Below are 20169 nucleotides of genomic sequence, written 5' to 3'. Positions count from 1 at the left end.
TGCCTCTCACATTCAAGTCCAGTTTCTGAGCCCATTCCACAAATTCATAGCCAATTTCGAGCGTTGGATTATGGATAAATCATGATGAAGCGGGCATTGGATATCCTGTCACCTAATCATAACTGGCCTACTCGCCCTCATATCCGGAATTTCCCAGTCTCATTGGCTTAAATTTACCTCGTATATTTGACACTTATAAGGAGGATGTAGGATCATGGTCCCACGACATACTTGAAAAAGCTCTGTAATTTGGTAGATGTGGTTTAAAAAGAATAGGGCTTGATGGCATGTTCGTCTCGAACCTTCCTTTGCGCATTCCAATCTCTTTGTCCCTAATTACATAATTCTACATTTCTGTCCGGTGCCTGATGAACAATATGATAAGTAAACGTCTACCATATGATCCGTTGCGTAAAGAAAGGACTAAAAGTTTCCTGGTCCATGTTAACCAGCTGCGTCGTCTACATTGTCTTTATGTTCTAGTATAAGTAACGGACTTATTTGACTGGTTCCTCAATCTGACTAGTTGAGCTGACGCTATTTTGCTGATCTTGACTAGAGAGCGCCCGATAGCACGCGGTTATCGAACCAGTGTTGTAGTTAGATATGCAAATAGCGCGTTTAGCATTTAACTAAACATGTAGAGGAGAGATTAGTGTCAAAAACTAAACCTGGAGCTCTTTGACGTTGAGAGTTGTACTGCAAGTGGAAGTCTAATACAATAGTCAGTATTAATTTATTTCCTACTAGTCTTCTGAATCTTTTCCTGTCTATTTAACAAAGACAAGCGCATTTTGTAGATACAGAACATACCCTGCCATGGGTTAAGACTTCGGACCTTTTTCATACTCAGGCAACGCCCATTTCACCATCCATTCAGACGCAAGGACCTCCTTAGCAGAAGGCCGACTTTCAGGCTTGAAAGAAACCATTGACCTTAGCATCGAAAGAAGAGCGTCTCTCTCAGCTGGCTCAAATGGTGGCATCTTTTCTACCTGTCGAGGCTGCTGTACACTGTCTTCGAAACGGTCCTCAAATGATCGATACGACTCCCGATTTATCGGCTTTCCGTCCTCGCTGAACCTTTTGTGCCGCGCATCCCATTAGTTGGGGAACACACAATTACCTGATATACGCACGGTGTGGAAGATCTGTGACCTTGCAAGCAGGTGTTTCAAGGATAACCACCCCAAATCATCTTGGATCAACGATGTGCATTCGCGTATCCTGGACTGGGTCCTATATTGCTCCGGCTCGGCACCACATCCCGGGCCCTCATAAAGTACGGATGTGCCCCTTTTGAGAGCCTCTGGACCCACAAAATCAGTAGCTTCATAATCTCCCGTACCCTCATACCTGAGATCCGAGGACGAAGAGAAGATTGTGGTGATTGGAAACAGTAAAGAAACACGAAATAACTCAAGAACGGCATTCTATCTCTAGTATCCTCTTCTGAGGATTCTCTTACGAAAAAATAGGCTACATGAGGGCCAATAGAATGTGAATTCTCTATGTAGTCACTACAGCGTAAGATATGAAGACAATTTAATCAAACCATAGGAAATGCCGAGACGGTACAGACACCAAGAGAATACAGATATTGTATAGTATGGAAAGAGTTCCTCTTCGTGATCGATTCTTCGGAGTACCGAAATGACTTTTTTACACAAAGGAAGTCTGGTACGAGGGGTATAAATACGCTGTAGGCTGACGAAGAGAGTTGATCCCTGGGCTTATTTTCTGTCCTATTGACATAACACGCCTTTGCTAACCAGAAAGAACGAAGGCTCCCACTTATTCCAGTCAGTGAGTTCTGCCTGGCCCAGCCGGCATCAAATGATTACTGGTCGCCGGAGCCGTAACTTTCACGGCCAGCATCGTAAAGCAGTGCCTCGAGAGCTAGCAAAGGTGACTGGGATATCAATCTTGTGGAATTTGGTCATCACAGATTGTACTACTCTATGTACAGGTTGTTGATCAATGATATCGCAAACCCTGGATTCCGCTTTCCCGCCTTCTTCGCAGATGGCATCTTGCATTTCACAAAGTCTCGGTTCATTGATGTCGAGCAGCACCCCGCGATAATAACGACTGGAGCTGGAGGCGGGTTCGGATGTGCTCTTATCGCGCATAGCTTCCGCGATTTTAACCCATGGAAATCCACGAAGGCCCCACCTTCGAATCCACACCAGATAACTAAAAGAAATTCAAAAAAAATAAAGCGTAGCATGTGCTGGTTTCGATCCAGCGACTTCCAGGTTATGAGCCTGGCATTCTTCCCCTGAATTAACATGCTGTGGTTGATGAAAAGTATCATTTTTATATGTCCTATGAGTCAGTAAACAGCAGATGGCTACGAGTGCCGGCTTTCGTCCGTTTTTGGAGATCCACAGGACGATCATTCTCGGTAGTTGCCTTTGAGACTACTTAATCTTCTTATGGCAAGGCTCGGAGGAAGCCATCGTTCTCAGCGATGGTCAAAATAAGGAAACGCTGGTGAACATACCGTTCGTTGTTGGATTGCGATTACCTCTTCTTACCAAGTCATTGTGTAATCCAGACATGTTTGTATAGCAGCAGAGCGAGCACTCGTTCACAAATCTATCGCTTCGGATTTTAAGGCTGCTCTCACTGGGGCTATCGCTAACTTAGAAGGGGAGTATACAGTTGCTCCGACTCTAATCTCAAGCCAAGTAGCAGACGCAAATCGAAGGTTGATTGCAGACGCTGTTGTCGTGAACTTACCTTGGTGAGGTCATCTTCACGTAGTGTTGTAAATTCCAGTCCTCGCTAGACAAGACAGACTAAATCAACACGGGATAGAATATATCTCAAAGCCTACTGCGGCACCTTGTATTGGAATTGTTCTTTTATTATTGTCCCGTCAATAGTAAGTGCAGCAGGCAGACTTTGTCTATCAAGTGAAAGTTCCAGAACAAGGTGTGTAGGGCGTATCCCACACCAAGAGCCTCAAGTCGACATGACATGTATTTTAGCATCGAGGGATCATGACAATGTTACACATTCTTCGACGTCAAGACGGCTGGTGGATGATTGACCGAGTATGTACCCCGCTACCATTCCAGGAGTCCGATATAGACTCCTAAATTGACCATGAATATCGAGAAAATGTATATTCCAGTCAAAGTACGCGTGGCCAATCCTAATTATACCCATTATACATATGCCGTAAATCCGCCAACGCGTTCTGCTTATATCGAAGCCATGACAGATGATAAAAGAAAAGACTCGCTATCATAAACTCCAGTTGTGAATTTGCCTGAATCCAGGCGTTCCACTCTCATCACTTGTTGTAGCCCCCAGGTGGCAACTCCGCAACACGGTACTCGTTATGACCCATCTCGACTGGGGGCGCAGCCTGCATTTGTGGTACCGGAGCATACTGGTATGACATCGTAGCCTTCAACTGATCCATTTCTCTTCTTGCAGAGACTGACTTCTTTCTCTCCCAGGCACCCCACATCAACGCACTGCCTGCAATGATACCCAATGGGAGACCGAGTCCCAAACCGATAGCAAGCTTCGTTGACTGGTCGTCGGATTTCTCCGGTTTCTCTGATGATGTGTCGTTCCCTGATGAGGTGTCGTTACTATTACCAGCGGGATGAGTGGCGCTAGAGCTAGGAGAAGACGTCGAGGCCACGGATGCCAATGCGGCGACACCGGGGATAACGGTGCCAGTTGGGACAGGGAACGGTCCATCACCCGAGCACTTGATTCCGTCCGACGAGGAGGAGCTTACGACAGAGCCGCAGCAAAACTGGTGGTTGGCGATATCGGCGTTGACAACGGGGTATCCGGATGTCGGATTTGCGCGGGCTATGTTCGATCATTAAATTCAGTATGGTGCGTCTTTTAGGATGAGGTTAGCTAGTAACAAGTGAAGGCGTACCACATGGTCTTGCAGCCACGCAATCGCCACCCCAGTTTATGTCGGTGCAACTGCCTCGTGATAGAACCATATCGCCGGTGCTTTGGACCCAACAAAGACCGTTTGACATGCAGATGTCATTTTTGTTACAGCAGTGAGTCGTCTCCTTTGTGCTGCAGGGAACGTCGTCGACGGCGACTGTCTTTTCGTCGACCATATAACACGTTCGGTTATCCGCTGCTGACGCTGTGCTGGATAATAATGGGACGAGGAGTATTAGGCGAGAAACGCCGAGAACCAACGACGATCTCATTGCTGTTCAACTATCCTTTTCTCGACCACAAGAAATAATGATGTTATCGTTCAAACCCAAAACCCCGGAGTTCCATACAACGGACGAGCAAGAAAGGTAGGGGAGGGAGCAAAGCAGAAGGGATGTTCTCCTTTTCTCGGTCTTCGTCTGACATGACTAGAGCTAAAAAGACAACGCAAAGGATCGCGACCGTGTTAGGTTAGATTCAGGGACAAATAGGACGAGGCTGGAGGGGTTTGCAGAATTGTTTGCTGCTGGGGCCAAAAAGGGTCTGTTGGTTAAGTCGGCTGCCGATCGTGCGGCTGTGTCGGCAGTCATCATTTCAATTCGCCATGAAACTTGGGATCTTCATGGAGAGACCCTGTTCAATCCAGGTGGATATTGCGATCGGTGCATTTAGGCTGACCAAAACTCCTTCGCCAATGTGCAGCTAGTCTGGAAACGGCTAGTTGTACAGTTTCTTCTTCAATCTCCGACCCTACATTGGCCTGACGTTGTAGTATCAAACCTTAAAATAGTCGTTCAGTGAAAGGTGAAGTGCCACAATATATAAAGCACTGTAAGGAATCTTGATTCACAGGTGGTCGCGAATTCCCCACTGGACAGGCGGCTCATGAAAACCCCTGTCTATAGGCTGTCGGACATTCAATGAACCATTGAATAATATCTGAAGAAACCATTAGCCATACTGAGAACATGGTGACGGTGGACTAAACCTAAATGTCACTCTTCACTCATGGCTGACTCACCCGGACCCCGTAGTTAAATAGTTCGTTATATCTTAGCCTCTCTCATCCTCCAGTCCTTTCTATTATCTGGAAATCGACAGCATTCTAACTCCAGTCTCGCCTGAACCGACAGACACTTTACCAAAGCAATTGCCACTGAAATGGAGAACCCAAATGCGAACTCCCCCAACCCCCACACCGAGATTATGGACAACGCCGTAAGTAGTAACAATGCACGTCCAAGCATTCATCCTACATTCATGTGGTCTCACTGATGGTGTGTATTTCCAGGCCGCCAGAATCCCAGAGGGATGGACCTGTGATCCGGGCTACCTGCAGCGGTTCTTTCGCCCCGGAACCGGGCGACGGGATATGGCCCAGTACTACGGGCTGACTGACCCCACACTGGTACTCATGGAGACTCCTGATACCGGTTCAATGGGGTACATTATCTTTTCTGGAGGACGGTACTACGGTGGGGATTTGATGTCGGACTATATGTTCGAGATCACAAGGCCTACGACCTTCCCTGAAATTCTACGCGCCATTGATGAACAGGACTTTCGAGGTCTCAGAAAGAAGAAAATCAAACCTGCGATGGAAGAATGAATGTATATCCTAAATGATATAACGTGGCAGATCGCTCCTGCCGGAACGGGCAGTAAGAACGAATCATAATATTCTATCCCACACAAAGCAATGTAATATAGTAGTATCTAAGTAGCATATTATTCAGCTATTCGGAGGACCATCTCAGAATGTCTGAACAGCTTCTGCCGTGGCTAAATGGCCAGTTTGACTTTCGGCTGGCGTATACATACAGTCACAACCAAGTCGTTGCGAGCTTGCAAGCCATCGTAGATAACCCCGGGGTACACGGGGTCCCCTCCGAAAATGTACCAGACCTGGTGTTAATACACCAGGATATATGCACGCTTCGGTAAGCTACTGAGATGTATGAAGCAGGGGGGCTTTGAATATCACTGACTCAATGCCATGGAAGCACCCCCGATGGCCCCGACTACCTCACTCCCCCTCCTCCACAAAACATCTACCGGGCCGGGAGCTCTAACTGGCCTCATTCAATCTCCAGTATTGAGCTTCGAACATCGGTGTATGACGGGCTCCCGTACTGGGCTCTGCCAGATCTCCTTGGGCTCTTCCTGAGCAAACTAGGCAGGGCTCCTGTTGGAGCAACTAAGCGCAATTTTTACCTTCCCCTCACCGCTGTCTTCGGACAGTGGTGCGCCAAGCTGATCGTGGTGCGCCTGAGATATACCCCTAGGGTGTACCAATGTAGCTGGACCGATGGAGGGGAGTTTTGCCTTGGAGCTTCGAGAGGAGGATTTGCCGTCGGTCCAGAGTTGGGATCTTGGCTGGCCGTGGTGGACCGAGCTCGGTATGGGCTTGTGAGGTCGGAGTTGCTGTCGCTCCAAAATTTTTCCCAGGTCTGGACACCCACGATACGACAGAGAGGGAGATATGGATGGCCTTTCGGTCGCTGTGGGGAGACATATCCTTTTCGTAGGCTGCTGATGAATCGCGATTCTAACGAGGCACAGCGAGTGTCTGGGCTGGCTCTGAGCAACGACTATATCCAAACCGCACCTGTTTACGATGATACACTCTCTGGGGATATCTGGCAGAGCCTGTGGGATCCATGCGCCAACTGCCAAGTACTTATCCGCATTCACGGGGGGCAGCTCACTAATTTTCACCGCTGGACTGGAAGCGCAGGCGCCCCACCCTGATTGTTGGATCGACGGCCAGTCGGCTCGCAGAAGACCTTGGACATGTCTCGAAAAGGTCCCACCTGTACCTATTGACCAGGTCAGGCGTCTTGAGGGTGAAGGGAAGAAAATACCGGATCCCGGTAGGGGCCTCACTCCTTCGCTGGAGTCTGGGAGCCATCCTTTGCGGCCTGACACACCCAAAGGACCTACCACCGTCTAGCGGAATAGAAACCGCGTTACCAAACTCCGAAGGGAAACGTTGAAAACCGGGTGGTCCTGACACAGCCACTGACATCGACAACCTGGATATGTTGCTAAAATGTCCCGCGGAAAGAAAACCGTCGTCATGAAACTCCGAAGGAAAACGTAGGGAAAACCGGGTGGCTCTAAAAAAGCCACTGTCACAACCTGGATATGTTGTTAAAATGTCCCGCGGAAAGAAAACCGTCGTCATGAAACTCCGAAGGAAAACGTAGGGAAAACCGGGTGGCTCTAACACAGCCACTGACAGCGACAACCTTGGGCATGTTGTTAAAAGGCCTTCCCCCGCTGGGGGCCCCGACTTGTTCACACCCATGTGCGTCTAGACGCTACGGTGTCGGGGATCAGTAACCTTTCGCCCTTCTATAGCTCAAAGCTTTGCAGCAGAAAAAGGAAACATTCAATTTCGAAAGGTGAAGCCAACGTGAACGACCCATATGCCAGCTGGCTCGGCCCATCAAATCAAACGTTCGGTCTGCCTGTTAGCAACGATGCGTCCGCTACCAGCCAGCCTGCTGTTCCGCCGTCTCCATTCTTGCCCAGGTTTGCGAGAAACCAGCTTTAACTATTCCAAACCACTCGTGTCATATCTCTTTCATTGTGTCTTGGATTCTCCATAACGTGATGTGTCGCAAGGTTCCGCAAGGTCAACCTAGAAATCTGCCAATTAGGTACTTGCGATGGTTACCTACCTGGGGACCACATCCATCCATATCAACTATATCGTGTCATATCGCTTTTAGAATGTCCGCGCTGTCAACATTTGGCTTGGGACGAGACCATTCAATCTCTTATCGACAAAATCGCTCCCGTATAGACTTCCGCAGACAATGTCCAAGCCCGTACCCAGCCCGAAGTTATAGGGATATCCTAAGCCAATTCGGCATTGGGCCCAGTTGTCACTATCCAGTTTTGAGAGAGCTCAAAATCTGGGGAATAATGTTAAGCGTGTTGCCACTCGGCCAAAATACCTTTGGTATTTGGTCGTGCCTCCAATCGAATAATACGGCCAACAAATAATAATCAGCGAAGGCTGATCACCGAATACGTGTCGGTGGGCTTTGCCTTTAGCCGCAGTTACATTTTTATCGCTGGTCGTTGTTGCTAAGCTCCTTCTTGGTTGGAGTACAGCATGGGCTGTAGACGGCTTCTTTGTCGCGCTGGCGATGCTTGCCTCCATGTGGACTACTTATATGAGAAGCTGAAATCGCTATACGGATCACCTAAACCCCCGAGTGTTAGTGTAGTGAGGCTCCGTGCGAAGCCAGGCATAGTTCATCAGTGTAGGTGGAGAAGCCTGATAGTGAATCGTGCTTCTTGTTATGAAAGATTGGTATCGGGGTTACTGCACCAGAGAGAGTCCTGTTACATGACCCTGCAAAGTCTCAGCGACTGAACAACTCCTAAGTGATTTCGAGATGGCCCACTCTGAAAAATGCAGCCCTGCTACGTTGACGCCACTTTCCCTACCGCCCACTATCCCCGAGAAAACAGGGCTCTTTGAGATTTGACCCCAGCTTGTACGAGGGTAAGCAGCCCCAGCCGGCCAATTATCTGTGGCGTCTAGCTCTAATCAGATAATCTACGGTTAGTACTCTATCTACCTCGGTTCAGTGGTGCTCATTCCATGCGATATTCATCTTTGGTGAAAAGAAACTAACCAGTGGAACTGCATGGCGTCCATTTCAGAGCTCATTGGCTGCTGAAGCTTAGAAGGGCCCATCAGACTGTATCCGGTTTGACTTTGGACCGTCATAACGAACCAGTGTGGGATAGTTATCCCCAGGCGCCCGTGGAAGAAACGAGGCTTCTCTCCCTAGGATAAAACTAAAATACTTCAGCCCGGGGACCGCACTAAAGGGAGAATAGAGCCCGTGTGGCGAAGCTATCAAGCTCGCACTTTAAAACCGAAAAGCTGAATTTTCTAGTACAAATTTTAACCATTCCATAGAGGCCATCGGCCTAGTGGGCGTAGAAGGGCGAAAGGATCATTAATTCAATCTATTTGCAGTCCCATTCAATTCAAAATCCTAGTATGTAGTATATTACATCTTAATCCCACTCGACCAAAATGCCAATGACATCAAGGTCGCGTCTTGCCTACTATATCCCCAACATTACCTATTTTTAAGCACCTTGTCTCTGTCTAAATTAAAGCTTCATTGCCAGTCCACTCACATACTAGACAATAATACTTCACACTAGCTTTGGATCAACAGGGAGCCTCCGTACCAAAAGTATTCTGAGGAATATATAAGAAGTAGTGAAGAGTATGATATATACAAAAGATACCGGGCCTGATAAAAAGAATACCTCGGGGATGTGAACGGGTTTAATATAGATCTTGAAAATATCCGAGCACAAGAAGATTGGAAGATTTAGAACGCTAGTGATTTAACATAGGATATTTAAATATTGGATTACCCTCGAGAAAGCCCAAGATCCCTGGATCAGCAGGTTGATAGGAGCTTATAAGCACTAGTGATGCTGACTGGGTAACAGGGCAATATATTCACTCTGCCATATGAGTCCTGATGTTGTCCCTAGCTCTTAACCCGCAGAATCTCCTACCAACTTTCTTCCATTATCGCTTCTTTGTATCTCCTCCCCTCACTTCTTCCCACGTCCACCCTCATCATCAAACGACCCTGTCCCCTAAACTCAGTCTCTCTCCATCATCATCTTCGAATCCTCAACAATGGCCAGTATCATCAAAGAGCGCGACGTCAGTATAACCCCAAACTCCTCAGCGTGCGATCTCAACTTACAGAAACCCGAAGTTCGGTCCAGTTCCCATCTCCGCAGATACCCTTGGCGAATTCTATCTCAACGAACTTACTGCGATTGAAGAACAGTACCACAAGCTCCCCGAAGTAGTTATACTGGATGCTAAGTTCAAAACAAGCTCAGGCGACGTCCGCGTCGAGCTCCCTATGGCTTTCAGAGGCCCTATGCTATTTAACTGATCCAATACTGATAACCTTCTGCGAATTAGCTCACTGCCACCGAACGGACCACCAAGGAGGAGAGAAAGACCGCATTTGGAAACATGTTTTCTGAGTTGTCCAGACAGGGGCCCATTTGCAGGTTTCAACTTACATGTGCTCTTGGAGCTTAAGATTGAGTCTATGTAGAAGGGGATTCGCTGGGCAAAGGGCAGGGTTTGGGCGGGACATGCGAGCGCTTCTGTTTACTTCTATCGTCCTTGATCACGTTTTGTCGATGCCATTTCTCGGATTATTCTTGTGACAATATTTGTTTCTAAGGCTCTAATTTCGCCCGTTCTAATATTCCGGGATCTCAGTAACCCGAAATGAACAGGATATAAAGCCAAAGCTATGGAGTAAAAAGGGTTTCTGTAAGCTTTCTTTGAGAGATATATATTATAGCTATATTATTAGTATCGTGGGCCAGGAGCTCAAGGATGTATAAAAGACGAGGAGATTCTATCCTATATAGTCCATATTATATTATGTACATGTACTAAGTTTTAAGTTTAATTATTTCCGGTTCCTGAGATATCGAAGTATCAAACAAGCCTAATTTATACGGGATAGAGAGTTGCGCAACAAAACCTCATCTCATCCGGTCAAATCGCAGTATCGCCGTTAATAGAACAAACTCACTTACTAAACTTTGATAGAATACGGGTTCAGTCTTTCATTCGTCAAGCATTGGAATCAATTCTGGAAACTGGTCGATAATGTATGGATCTCCCCAAAGGCCACGGAGATTTTGGGAAGGGTGCTGATTTTGGGAAAATGGTGCTGGATTTCAATTGAGAAACAGTGACACTATATAATCCTTTACAAGTAACAAGCTGATACATACGACCATAGGGTGTGGAGAACAGGGCTTCCCGTCCGCTCAGCCGTACTTAAGCCACACGCCGGGAGGTTAGTAGTTGGGTGGGTGACCACCAGCGAATCCCTCCTGTTGTATGTATCTTTTCTTTTTGCGTTGTCTATTGAATAGATGCGGCTATCTTTCTGGCTTGTACGGTACTACTGTAGACAGGTATCGATGTACGAGAGTCGTTGTCGCATTGTTATTGCACTACATGTTGAAATGGGATGGTGAAACCAACAGGCAGATTCATGCTCTGTAAGCTCAAGGAAAATCTAAATCGAATGAAAAGCTGGGTCAGGCTTGAAAAAAAAAAAAAAAAAGAAAGAAAGAAAGAAAGAAAAAAGAAAGAAGACCTCATATGTGTGCCGCTAGATATTCTAAACATCAAGGAAAGTTGGGGGAGTTATTTCATATCTCTCAAACTTCCGCTGATCAGTATGCTTCATCTGGTGCTAATGAAGGTCTACACTGTTCAAAGCAATTTTCGACTGCCCTAAATTCTAACCCATAACCTCAGCTCAGAACTTGGCGTGAAAGCTTCAGTTCTTCACGGGACCCCTATTTACGCCCCTGGGACTAAGCCAGGAAGGCGACACCAAATTAAGATTCGGTATGCTATCTTGAACTATTTCTAGACTGTGTATAACTCTATACTAAACTCTGTAACTGTGAATTCCGTTCTGTAAACTTGCCGCTTTCCCAGATTGATTCCCGCCGATGGTATTATCTCTGATGGTTGAGTACGTTATACCACCATATCATAAACAAAGATCATGTCACTCATTACCCGTATATCTCGATCAGCTCTTAAGACTGTGCTTTGTGCACCTTAGAATAGGCCATCCCAAGACACTCTCGCGACGTGTGAAGAAAAAAGGTGAACTCAGCTAAACTCGGGCTTTCCGACAGTCCATTCCCGGTTGCACATGTAGAAAGGCGGGAGATCATCGCTTCCATTAACTCCAGATTGCTCTGAACCGCAGTACTATTAGGATTGTCAAGTACACTTGCGAACAGGATATTGAATGCAGCGAAGATGTAGAGGGTTACAAGTCTGGTCCTTGTTAGTTTTTCGTATCATGCAAGGGACAGAGAGAATAGAGAATCTTTAGATACCGGATCCCATACGGCCACCACCCGGGGGGAAGGGCCTTCAACATAAGCGCCGTCTGGCGGGCAGCGCCTACACATGCCGTCTGAGAGAACTCCGTAGCTCGAGACCGCGTAGGGGTCTTTGGGGCCCGGAAGAAGATTTGTGTCTGATGCAATAAAATAACGGTATTGTGGTACGCACATAGAAGTGACACAAAGGGAGACTTGAGACGGCCGGGTAGTTTGGTCACAAATTCCATAGCATGGGAAGGCTCCACTGGTAAGGTTCGTTGAAAACTTGTTAGTTCTAGTTGCAATGCCTGTATAGTAGAAGACTGTTCATGCAGGAACGTCTTCATGGCCTTTGTGGTGTAGAGAGACGTATATATCTTGTGTCGGATGACGCTTAGACGACGAAACCAAGTTAAGAAATCCATATCAGAAAGACCGGAACTTTGAGCCATAGACTCGTATACCCAGTCTGGATGGGGGCTGTCTATACCAAGATCGGCTGAGGCATCGCTGGGTGGCAGTCCTTGCCACGGACGGTATCTGTGAGAGTTAGTTAGGCTGATTGGATGTGGTCCCTAGCTAGGACCTACAGCTCTTCCATCATGTAACCAAGAGACAGAATGAACGTTGGTTGGTCCTGTTCTCTACATGTAGATCGTGGGATTGCGCAGGTACCATGGATTCCAAACTGGGCACATGAGCGCATTGCGATAGTCAACAGGTTCTGATACATGGGTGTTTCAAATCCATTGCATGAAAGAAAGACCTGTCGGGGTAGCATTAGCAACCGTCTGATCAAGGCAAGACAGAATACCGTATCACACGCACGATGCCCATTAGTGCTTGAACGGCCATAAGATCGGGCTTGCGTAATAGAAGCTCTGGCACAGCGGCCATTGCATTCTTGTAGTACACATTCGACTTGGTTCTAGCGCCACTCTGGCTAGGTTGATGCATGGATCGGTAGCGATAGCCAATTGCCAATGTTATGTTAAGGCCAGCCCACCACGATGGATCGCGCGGTCGCCTTCGCTCATAGCTGTTATTCAGAAGCTCTGTGAAAGTATTAGGATGGAATAGCGGAAATATGTCTGTCGTATAGGTGAAGAACGTGTTTAGGACTTCAACAGCCTCTCGTTGTGGAGGTAGTGCGGTGAATACTGGCAGTCGACCGTTACTAAAATACTTGTTCGGAAAGCTTTCTTTTGAAGACAGGGAGTCATTGATACTGTCTCGAAGGGGTCCGAGTTGACAACCCATCTCACACTGTAACCATTCTTCCCATTGAGCTGACAAATAATACAATGGCGTTTTACACGCTGAGAGCCATTAGTGATGGGAAGCAATGAGTTGACAGCGAAGACTCACACATCAAGCTAAGCCAGTCGTGAAGGAACGTCCTTGTCCATTGCTTATACGCGATGAACTCATTGACTAGCCCTGCCTCCACCCCAGGTTGGCTTCGGCTGCACTCTTTCCGTTGCGCATGGAAGGAGTCGCTCACTCGCACAACCGAAGATTGCGGTCTCTGTTTATTCCGATTTCTGTAGCGACACATTAGTGATCCACATGGGGCTTTCTGGGCGTGGGACCCGGATTCCTTACTTGATACCAAGACGCCGAGATACACGCGATCGAACCGTCCGGACGCAAACCGCACCTCGGCGTTCACAAACAGAACACGTAGAATGGTCGGGTGCTGTTTCGCATTTTACTTTCCATCTCCGACAGAGCTCACAAGCCTATATCTGTCGGTTAGAGCGTGTGACATCTTCGCAGGGGTGCCGTACAATTTGGCGTTGGCCTGGTGTTTCTTCGCTAGTAGTGTTTGACATTTCGCTTGCCCTTCGGTCCCCCTACACTAAAGGTTCCATTGTCCAAATTGAATAAAACTAGATAACAATATCGGCTTGCCAAGGTAGTGGCGTGAACTGGTTAGAGGAACAGAAGGCTGAGAACGAAAGAGTTGAGCCCGGGCATAACTCTAATGGTCCGTTATGCACCATTCGCATGTCATAGGGATTTGTGCTCAAGGCCAAGGGTCCACCTGTCTGTGGGGACACCGGAGTTCAACATCGGGGAGATCTTACCGTAACATTACACTCCCTGCATAAGAAGGTAACCCTAAAATATGCTTGTATTGGAGGCTGTCAAGACGGTGCAGGATGGGTCCACAGCTCAATCCCTACTCATCATCTATATTGACTGGCTTCTTTCATAGGCAATTAATGTCAAGGCTATCAGTCTTTTGATGACATCAAGACATAAGCTGTACACAACTAAATAGAGCACCAATAAGTGTCTTTATTCATCACAGTATGCCACCTTTACCAATTATATACATATTTCTATTGGAATAGATCTGTATTCGTTCCTAGCTATACAAGAACACAAAAGGGTTGTGCCACTGTCATAGCTTAGTTGTAATGCACCACCAAATGAACTTGTTAGAATTACGGCCTATTATGCCTTAAATGCTTTTTCCAGAGCCAGCAAGCTATATGCAGTGTCCTTTACAGTCTCCTGTAGCGTGTGGACAGTAATTCCCAGAAGGGTCTTGACCTTGTTATTAGAGACCTTTATGACCGCCGATTCGTGTTTCCCGGGCTGACCAATAGGGACTTTATCCCTGACCTCGGGGACGACTGACCGAAGGATATCGCAGACTTCTTGATAGGTGTAGCCTCCCGAACTAACAATAAAGCGCTCTCCTGCCCCTTTCTCCGATTCAAATGCAGAGAGGTGGGCTTGAGCAACGTCACGAACGTCCGCAAAGACCGGCAAAATTGCCGACGGTATCTCAATGCTACTACCATTGAACAACCTGTAGATATCACCCGCACTTGTATTCAATCTCTCCATGGTAGAAACGTGATGCTCCACGGGGCCATAGATCATGGGTGGGCAAATTGTGGTAAGACTAAAGTCAGGCGTATTCGTTTCCATATATCGCCAAGCGGCTTTCTCCGCAAGTGCCTTGGAAGCAGCGTATGCGACTATGCCATGGGCGTTTTCAGCCTGTTCGAATGTCATAGGATTCCAATCTTCCTCGGTATATGGATAGCCAGGTTGCGGGCCTTTTCCGACGTCTATCACGGCAGCCATTGAAGATGTTATCACGACACGGCTAACTCGCGGTGCATACTCCTGGGCTGCCTGAAGAATAGATGTAGTGCCGTTAATAGCGGGCCACAGGAGGTCTCGTTTATTGTCCCGGACTGAAGTCTGGAATGGAGAAGCGGTATGAATTATCTAAATAGGTAAGTGTTAGAGTCTCGGAATATTCGGACATCAATTAAACTGCATGGATACAGAGTCTTACACCATCGACCCCTTCCACGGCTTCATTGAATGCCCCGGGTTGTGATATATCCTCAACAACAGCAAATGACAGCCGATCACTGTACTGCGAAAAGCCCTTGCGTACGTTTGCTGCGGCCTGGTCGGATCGAACGGTCCCGCGGACATAGTAACCTTGTTGAAGAAAGGCCTTCACAATATGAGTTGCGAGGAAACCTGAAGCCCCGGTGACGAGGATAGTCTTGCTGTGTGTGATAGTCATGGTGGCAATTGTGTATGAATTTGAACGGTAAGTCTGTAGGTTGGGATTGAGTCCGACACTATGGCACTGCATATAGGCAAATAAATATATATACCCTCCTCTTCTTGTGAATACCCATATTGCTGTCTCTTCTGATGTAGTTGTTAGCCCTGGATACCTCCGCATAAAACGGTATGTCGGCGGATCAATCTTGCACAGGAAGTATCGGGATTCGGAACACATAACGCGTGCGGTAACGAAAGGCCCGTACTCCGTAAATCCCGGCCGTCGATCTCCACTTAGTTTCAGGCTTACTCTTCCTTACACCTGCGCTACCTCTGAGGAAGGTAGATGATTAGCCACTAATTTGTTCATCAGTCTAATCGACCCATCCTCTACTGTCCTGGCCACCTTATCTGTTCCAAAAATGTTTTACGACTCCACCGGATATTACCTTGTGTAACGAACGCACTCCATACATTATGCCTGTATACGAATCTATGGCAGCTTTATGTTGTGGAAACATGACCAAGTGTTACCAGGTGCGGTGGGTCTCGTCCTGGTTGCAAGTGAGGACTGACGTGAGCAAGATTCACTATGTTGCATTATTCTAGGATAAAAAGTTGTACCATGTTGGATATGTTCCTCGACTACCATCCCGATACCCGTATCCTTCGATCTCCATCGCTTGAAACTTTGCAAAATGGACCAAGAAACAAAGTGTATCATCCCAGGTACACAGAAAGCTTGTACGCAATCTTACCAACACAGGACCATTATGCCTCCACTATCAAATCGGAAGCGATCAACCGAGCGTTAGTATATATATTCCCAGATCAATGGCTGAACGAATACCGCTCGTACAATATCATCTCATCGAAAGTCTGACCGCTTGGACAATATTCTGATTAACTTCACTTCATATCGTTTCCCATTTCAACGCTCCCCAAAGCAAGCAGTCATGGGCTCCACAAACTTCGACCAGCGACTCATGTGCCGCGTTGTCGATGAGTTGGCTGAAAGTAAACCGGAACAACTCTTCTGCGTGCAACCCATTTCCTCCGATTTATCCCAAGGTTGGCGCAATGTATCCATGAGGGATCTCGCCGGCGCCGTGGATTACACCGCCCGATGGATTGAGATGGCGATGGGAAAGGGCTTTGACTTCCAGCCGCTAGCTTATATTGGAGCCAATGACATCCGCTATGTGGTTTTCTATTTGGCTTGCATGAAGACTGGCTATGCGGTAAATACTCATACTGGTATCTCAGCATCTATATGAAGCTCTAACTAACCAAAATATAGGCGTTGTTGCCTTCTACAAGAAATTCAATCGTGGCCACATCGCATGTTCTTGGCGCCACCGAATGTTCAAAGGTTGTTTACAGTGCTGAGAGACACAAAATTGCGGAAGAAATAGGGGATAGTGTACAAAACGTCCGATTGTACGAGATACCCAGCCTCTGGGAAGTATTCGGTGCCCCGGCTGAACCTTACGCTTTCGATGCAAATTTCTATGATTTGCAAAATAAACCATGCATTATCATCCATAGTTCGGGGACCACCGGTGAGCCTTGATAGCCGCGATCACCCTGCTTGCTATAAACTAACCCTCCTTTTTCAGGTCTCCCTAAGCCGGTGTATCTGACAAACGGATTCTTCAGCGTCATTGACAATTTTCCCAGGACGCCAACTCCACCGGGCAGACTGAACAAATCAATCACCTCAGTAGCGCAAGGCAGACGTCTTTTCAGCATGGCTCCGATGTTCCATTTAATGGGGCTTGTAATTCTCTCGGGAGCCATCTTTCACAATACGCCCGTCGTTTTGAGCCCCGAAAGACCGATGACCCCGGGACTCCTTAGTCAAATTCTAGAGACTGCCCGTCCGGAAGTAGCTATGCTCACACCATCCGTCATACAAGAGTTGTCCGCTTTTCAAGAAGGCTTAGAGGGGTTACAAAAGTTCAAAGCAATAGTCTTCGGTGGAGCACCGCTTTCACCGGAGGTGGGCAACAAGCTAAATGAAAAAGTGGCTCTCCACTCAATCATTGGGTCCAGTGAAGCTGGGTTCATGGGAGCATTGATTTGCACGCATAGTGAAGATTGGGAATACTTTGAGTGGAACCCATACAGTGGTATACACATGGAGTCGGTTGATGATGGAGTATTTGAGGCTGTCATACGGAAGGACGAACATCACGAGTTCCTCTGTATATTCCATACCTATCCTGATATTACTGCATATCGAACAAAGGATTTGTTCACGCCACATCCAACCAGGCCAGGACTGTGGAAATATCACGGTCGGCTTGACGACGTTATTGTGCTCAGCAATGGTGAGAAATTTAACCCTACCGACATGGAGAATATCGTGGAGAGTCATCCCTTGGTTTCAAAAGCCATTATTATTGGTCAAGGGCGATTCCAGGCTTCATTGCTCATACAGCCAAACTGGGGCCAGTGGAGTGAGGATCAAGACAAGGCGGACTTTATCGACAGAATATGGCCTACAGTTGAGAGAGCAAATGGCATTGCTCCTGGTCATGCCCGTGTCTTGCGTACAAAAGTTGCCCTCGCTAAGCAGGATACACCATTCGCGCTAACTCCCAAGGGTTCAGTCCAGAGAAGACAGATATCTGAAGACTACGAGACTGAAATTAACGCTTTATACGCCGGTGAAGATGAGGAGTGCACTGATGATTTACCACAGAGCACAGATCTTGAGGATATCAAGCAATACATCCACACAGTAGTGTCGCAGCTACTTTCTGTCGAGCGAATCAGTGATACTAGCGACATATTTTCACTGGGCATGGATTCACTCCAAACCTTGCAATTGAGCAAAATCCTGCAAACCGCTGTCCGGCACCTTTCTGCTGATAAGAACTCTGAGCCGATCACAAGCCAGAAGCTTTACGCTTATCCGACTCTTGATCAACTGTCACAATATGTTTATCGGCTGTTAAAGGGCGAGACTATGGAAGAAAAAGCGGAGGATGAGGAAGCTACCAGACCCGGGAGAATTGAAGGGTTAATCAATAAGTACACCAACGACTTATCGCAGAGAGCAATCACGAGCTTCAACAGGTCAACCAAAAACGCAGTTATTCTGACCGGCTCTACTGGATCATTGGGCAACTATATCCTGAATGAGTTACTCAGTGATCGCGAGATCCCTATGATCTACTGTCTCAATCGGGCGGAAGATGCAAGACAAAAGCAGATTGCCAGCTTCAAGGAAAAAGGGTTTACAATTCCGCACGACTTCGATGAACGGGTCGAGTTCATCCATGCCCAGTTTGGAGCTCTAAACCTTGGCTTGTCCATTGACAAATACAACGAACTCACAAAGTCCGTGGATCTAATCATCCACAATGCATGGAAGGTCAATTTCAACCACAAGGTTGAGGCATTCGAGGATCCTCATATCCGAGGTATACGTAGCCTGGTGGACTTCAGTCTACGCAGTGCCCATTCGGCACATATCCACTTCATCTCCTCGATTTCTACCGTGAGTGCATGGGGTCCTCAGCACGGTCCATCCGTTCCTGAAATCTCTCTGGATGATCCTGATGTCGCCTTGCGCCAAGGGTATGGAGAATCTAAGTTTGTCGGCGAGCGTATCTGTGCTATCGCGTCGTCTATTGCAGGGGTACCGAGCAGTATCCATCGAGTGGGACAAATCGCTGGTCCAACGACGGAAAAGGGGCTGTGGAATCGACAGGAATGGCTACCTTCTCTGGTTGCGACATCCAAGACGCTCGGAAAACTTCCGAATACCCTTGGTACCATGCCGGTTGATTGGATTCCTATAGTACGTTTCCATCCCATCCTATTCAATTTGAGGCCCCTTGGGCCTGTGTGTTAACAATATTTGTAGGATATTATGGCCAAAATCGTGGTCGATATCACCAATTCCCGACGCGCCACCGAGGATCTCACCAGAACGGCCGCTTTCCACCTCGTCAACCCTCGATCGTCAAGCTGGGAATCACTTATCCCGGCCATCAAAAAGCATTATAAAGCAGAGGTTGTCGATATGCATGATTGGATGGCCACCTTGGAGGCTTTCAGGAATCCAACGGATGGCGATTTGCAAGACAAACCGGCACTCAAGATCATAGATTTCTATAAGGGACTGGCCAGCAACCATGGTACCTTTACCAGTGTGATGGAGACCGTGAAGACTCAAGAAGCTAGCCAGGCAATGTGTGATCTCGGGCCAATCGACGGGGCTATCATGGAGAATTGGATTAAGCAATGGCAATTTTAAAGCAGGGATTTCGCTGCCGATCTCATCTTGGCTCTGCAGGACAAGGAATTTTATGCATATTTAGAAGGGCTTGGTTGAGCAGAAAGCAGACTTACTTAGATACGACACAATTGAAGGTGTCGTAGCTTTACTTTCAATGAATGAATAAACAAATAAACACACATAGAGAAAGAAAGAAAAAAATAAACTTCCACGAGTAGCTTATGAGGTTTAAAAGCATAAAGCTTTTTAGTGAGTTTTGTAATTTAAACTCTTTGGACTTTAAAGTATTCAACTACTGGTAGAAATAGCAATTCTTACTTAAACACGAAAATCAAAGCCACTCGAGTTTTAGCTGAGTATCTCACTTTCCCCAAATTTAGCGTATCCAGTATACCTCAATGCCTAAGGCTCCCAGCTACGAGGGACCTGCTTCAATTCCGAACGATTTTCGACGGGCCCGAGAGGAGAGAAACAAAGCCCCACGGCCCCCA

General features: G+C 47.2%; 5 protein-coding genes and 1 non-coding gene across 6 annotated transcripts; 2 read left to right on the top strand and 4 right to left on the bottom strand.

Annotated features, from left to right (window-relative positions):
• Nucleotides 1-2224: 2224 nt before the first annotated feature.
• On the bottom strand, nt 2225-2296 carry AO090010t00009. The gene has a single exon. It is a non-coding gene; the product is annotated as a tRNA-Met (tRNA).
• Nucleotides 2297-3304: 1008 nt separating this feature from the next.
• AO090010000418 (uncharacterized protein) lies at nt 3305-4205 on the bottom strand (the record flags this gene model as incomplete). The annotated part of the gene is made up of 2 exons (XM_001827363.1): nt 3305-3840; nt 3914-4205. 2 exons carry the CDS (start codon nt 4203-4205, stop codon nt 3305-3307), a joined length of 828 nt encoding a protein of 275 aa, XP_001827415.1.
• A 5256-nt stretch (nt 4206-9461) lies between these two features.
• On the top strand, nt 9462-9893 carry AO090010000422 (uncharacterized protein; the record flags this gene model as incomplete). The annotated part of the gene is made up of 2 exons (XM_023233652.1): nt 9462-9652; nt 9698-9893. The coding sequence occupies 2 exons, from the start codon at nt 9462-9464 to the stop codon at nt 9891-9893; spliced, it is 387 nt and encodes a 128-aa protein (XP_023094182.1).
• Nucleotides 9894-12466: 2573 nt separating this feature from the next.
• Nucleotides 12467-13140, bottom strand: AO090010000423 (fungal specific transcription factor domain-containing protein; the record flags this gene model as incomplete). Its single annotated transcript, XM_023233651.1, has 2 exons — nt 12467-12604; nt 12709-13140. 2 exons carry the CDS (start codon nt 13138-13140, stop codon nt 12467-12469), a joined length of 570 nt encoding a protein of 189 aa, XP_023094183.1.
• A 1203-nt stretch (nt 13141-14343) lies between these two features.
• On the bottom strand, nt 14344-15442 carry AO090010000424 (SDR family oxidoreductase; the record flags this gene model as incomplete). Its single annotated transcript, XM_001827366.1, has 2 exons — nt 14344-15132; nt 15203-15442. The coding sequence occupies 2 exons, from the start codon at nt 15440-15442 to the stop codon at nt 14344-14346; spliced, it is 1029 nt and encodes a 342-aa protein (XP_001827418.1).
• A 940-nt stretch (nt 15443-16382) lies between these two features.
• Nucleotides 16383-19696, top strand: AO090010000426 (uncharacterized protein; the record flags this gene model as incomplete). The annotated part of the gene is made up of 4 exons (XM_001827367.1): nt 16383-16667; nt 16727-16988; nt 17046-19237; nt 19304-19696. The coding sequence occupies 4 exons, from the start codon at nt 16383-16385 to the stop codon at nt 19694-19696; spliced, it is 3132 nt and encodes a 1043-aa protein (XP_001827419.1).
• Between the last annotated feature and the right edge of the window lie 473 nt (nt 19697-20169).

This window comes from Aspergillus oryzae, chromosome 8 (genome assembly GCF_000184455.2).
Source record: "Aspergillus oryzae RIB40 DNA, chromosome 8".
Classification (NCBI taxonomy): domain Eukaryota; kingdom Fungi; phylum Ascomycota; class Eurotiomycetes; order Eurotiales; family Aspergillaceae; genus Aspergillus; species Aspergillus oryzae.
The sequence above is the reverse complement of the archived record's forward strand: the minus strand, read 5'-3'. Positions and strand labels throughout refer to the sequence as shown.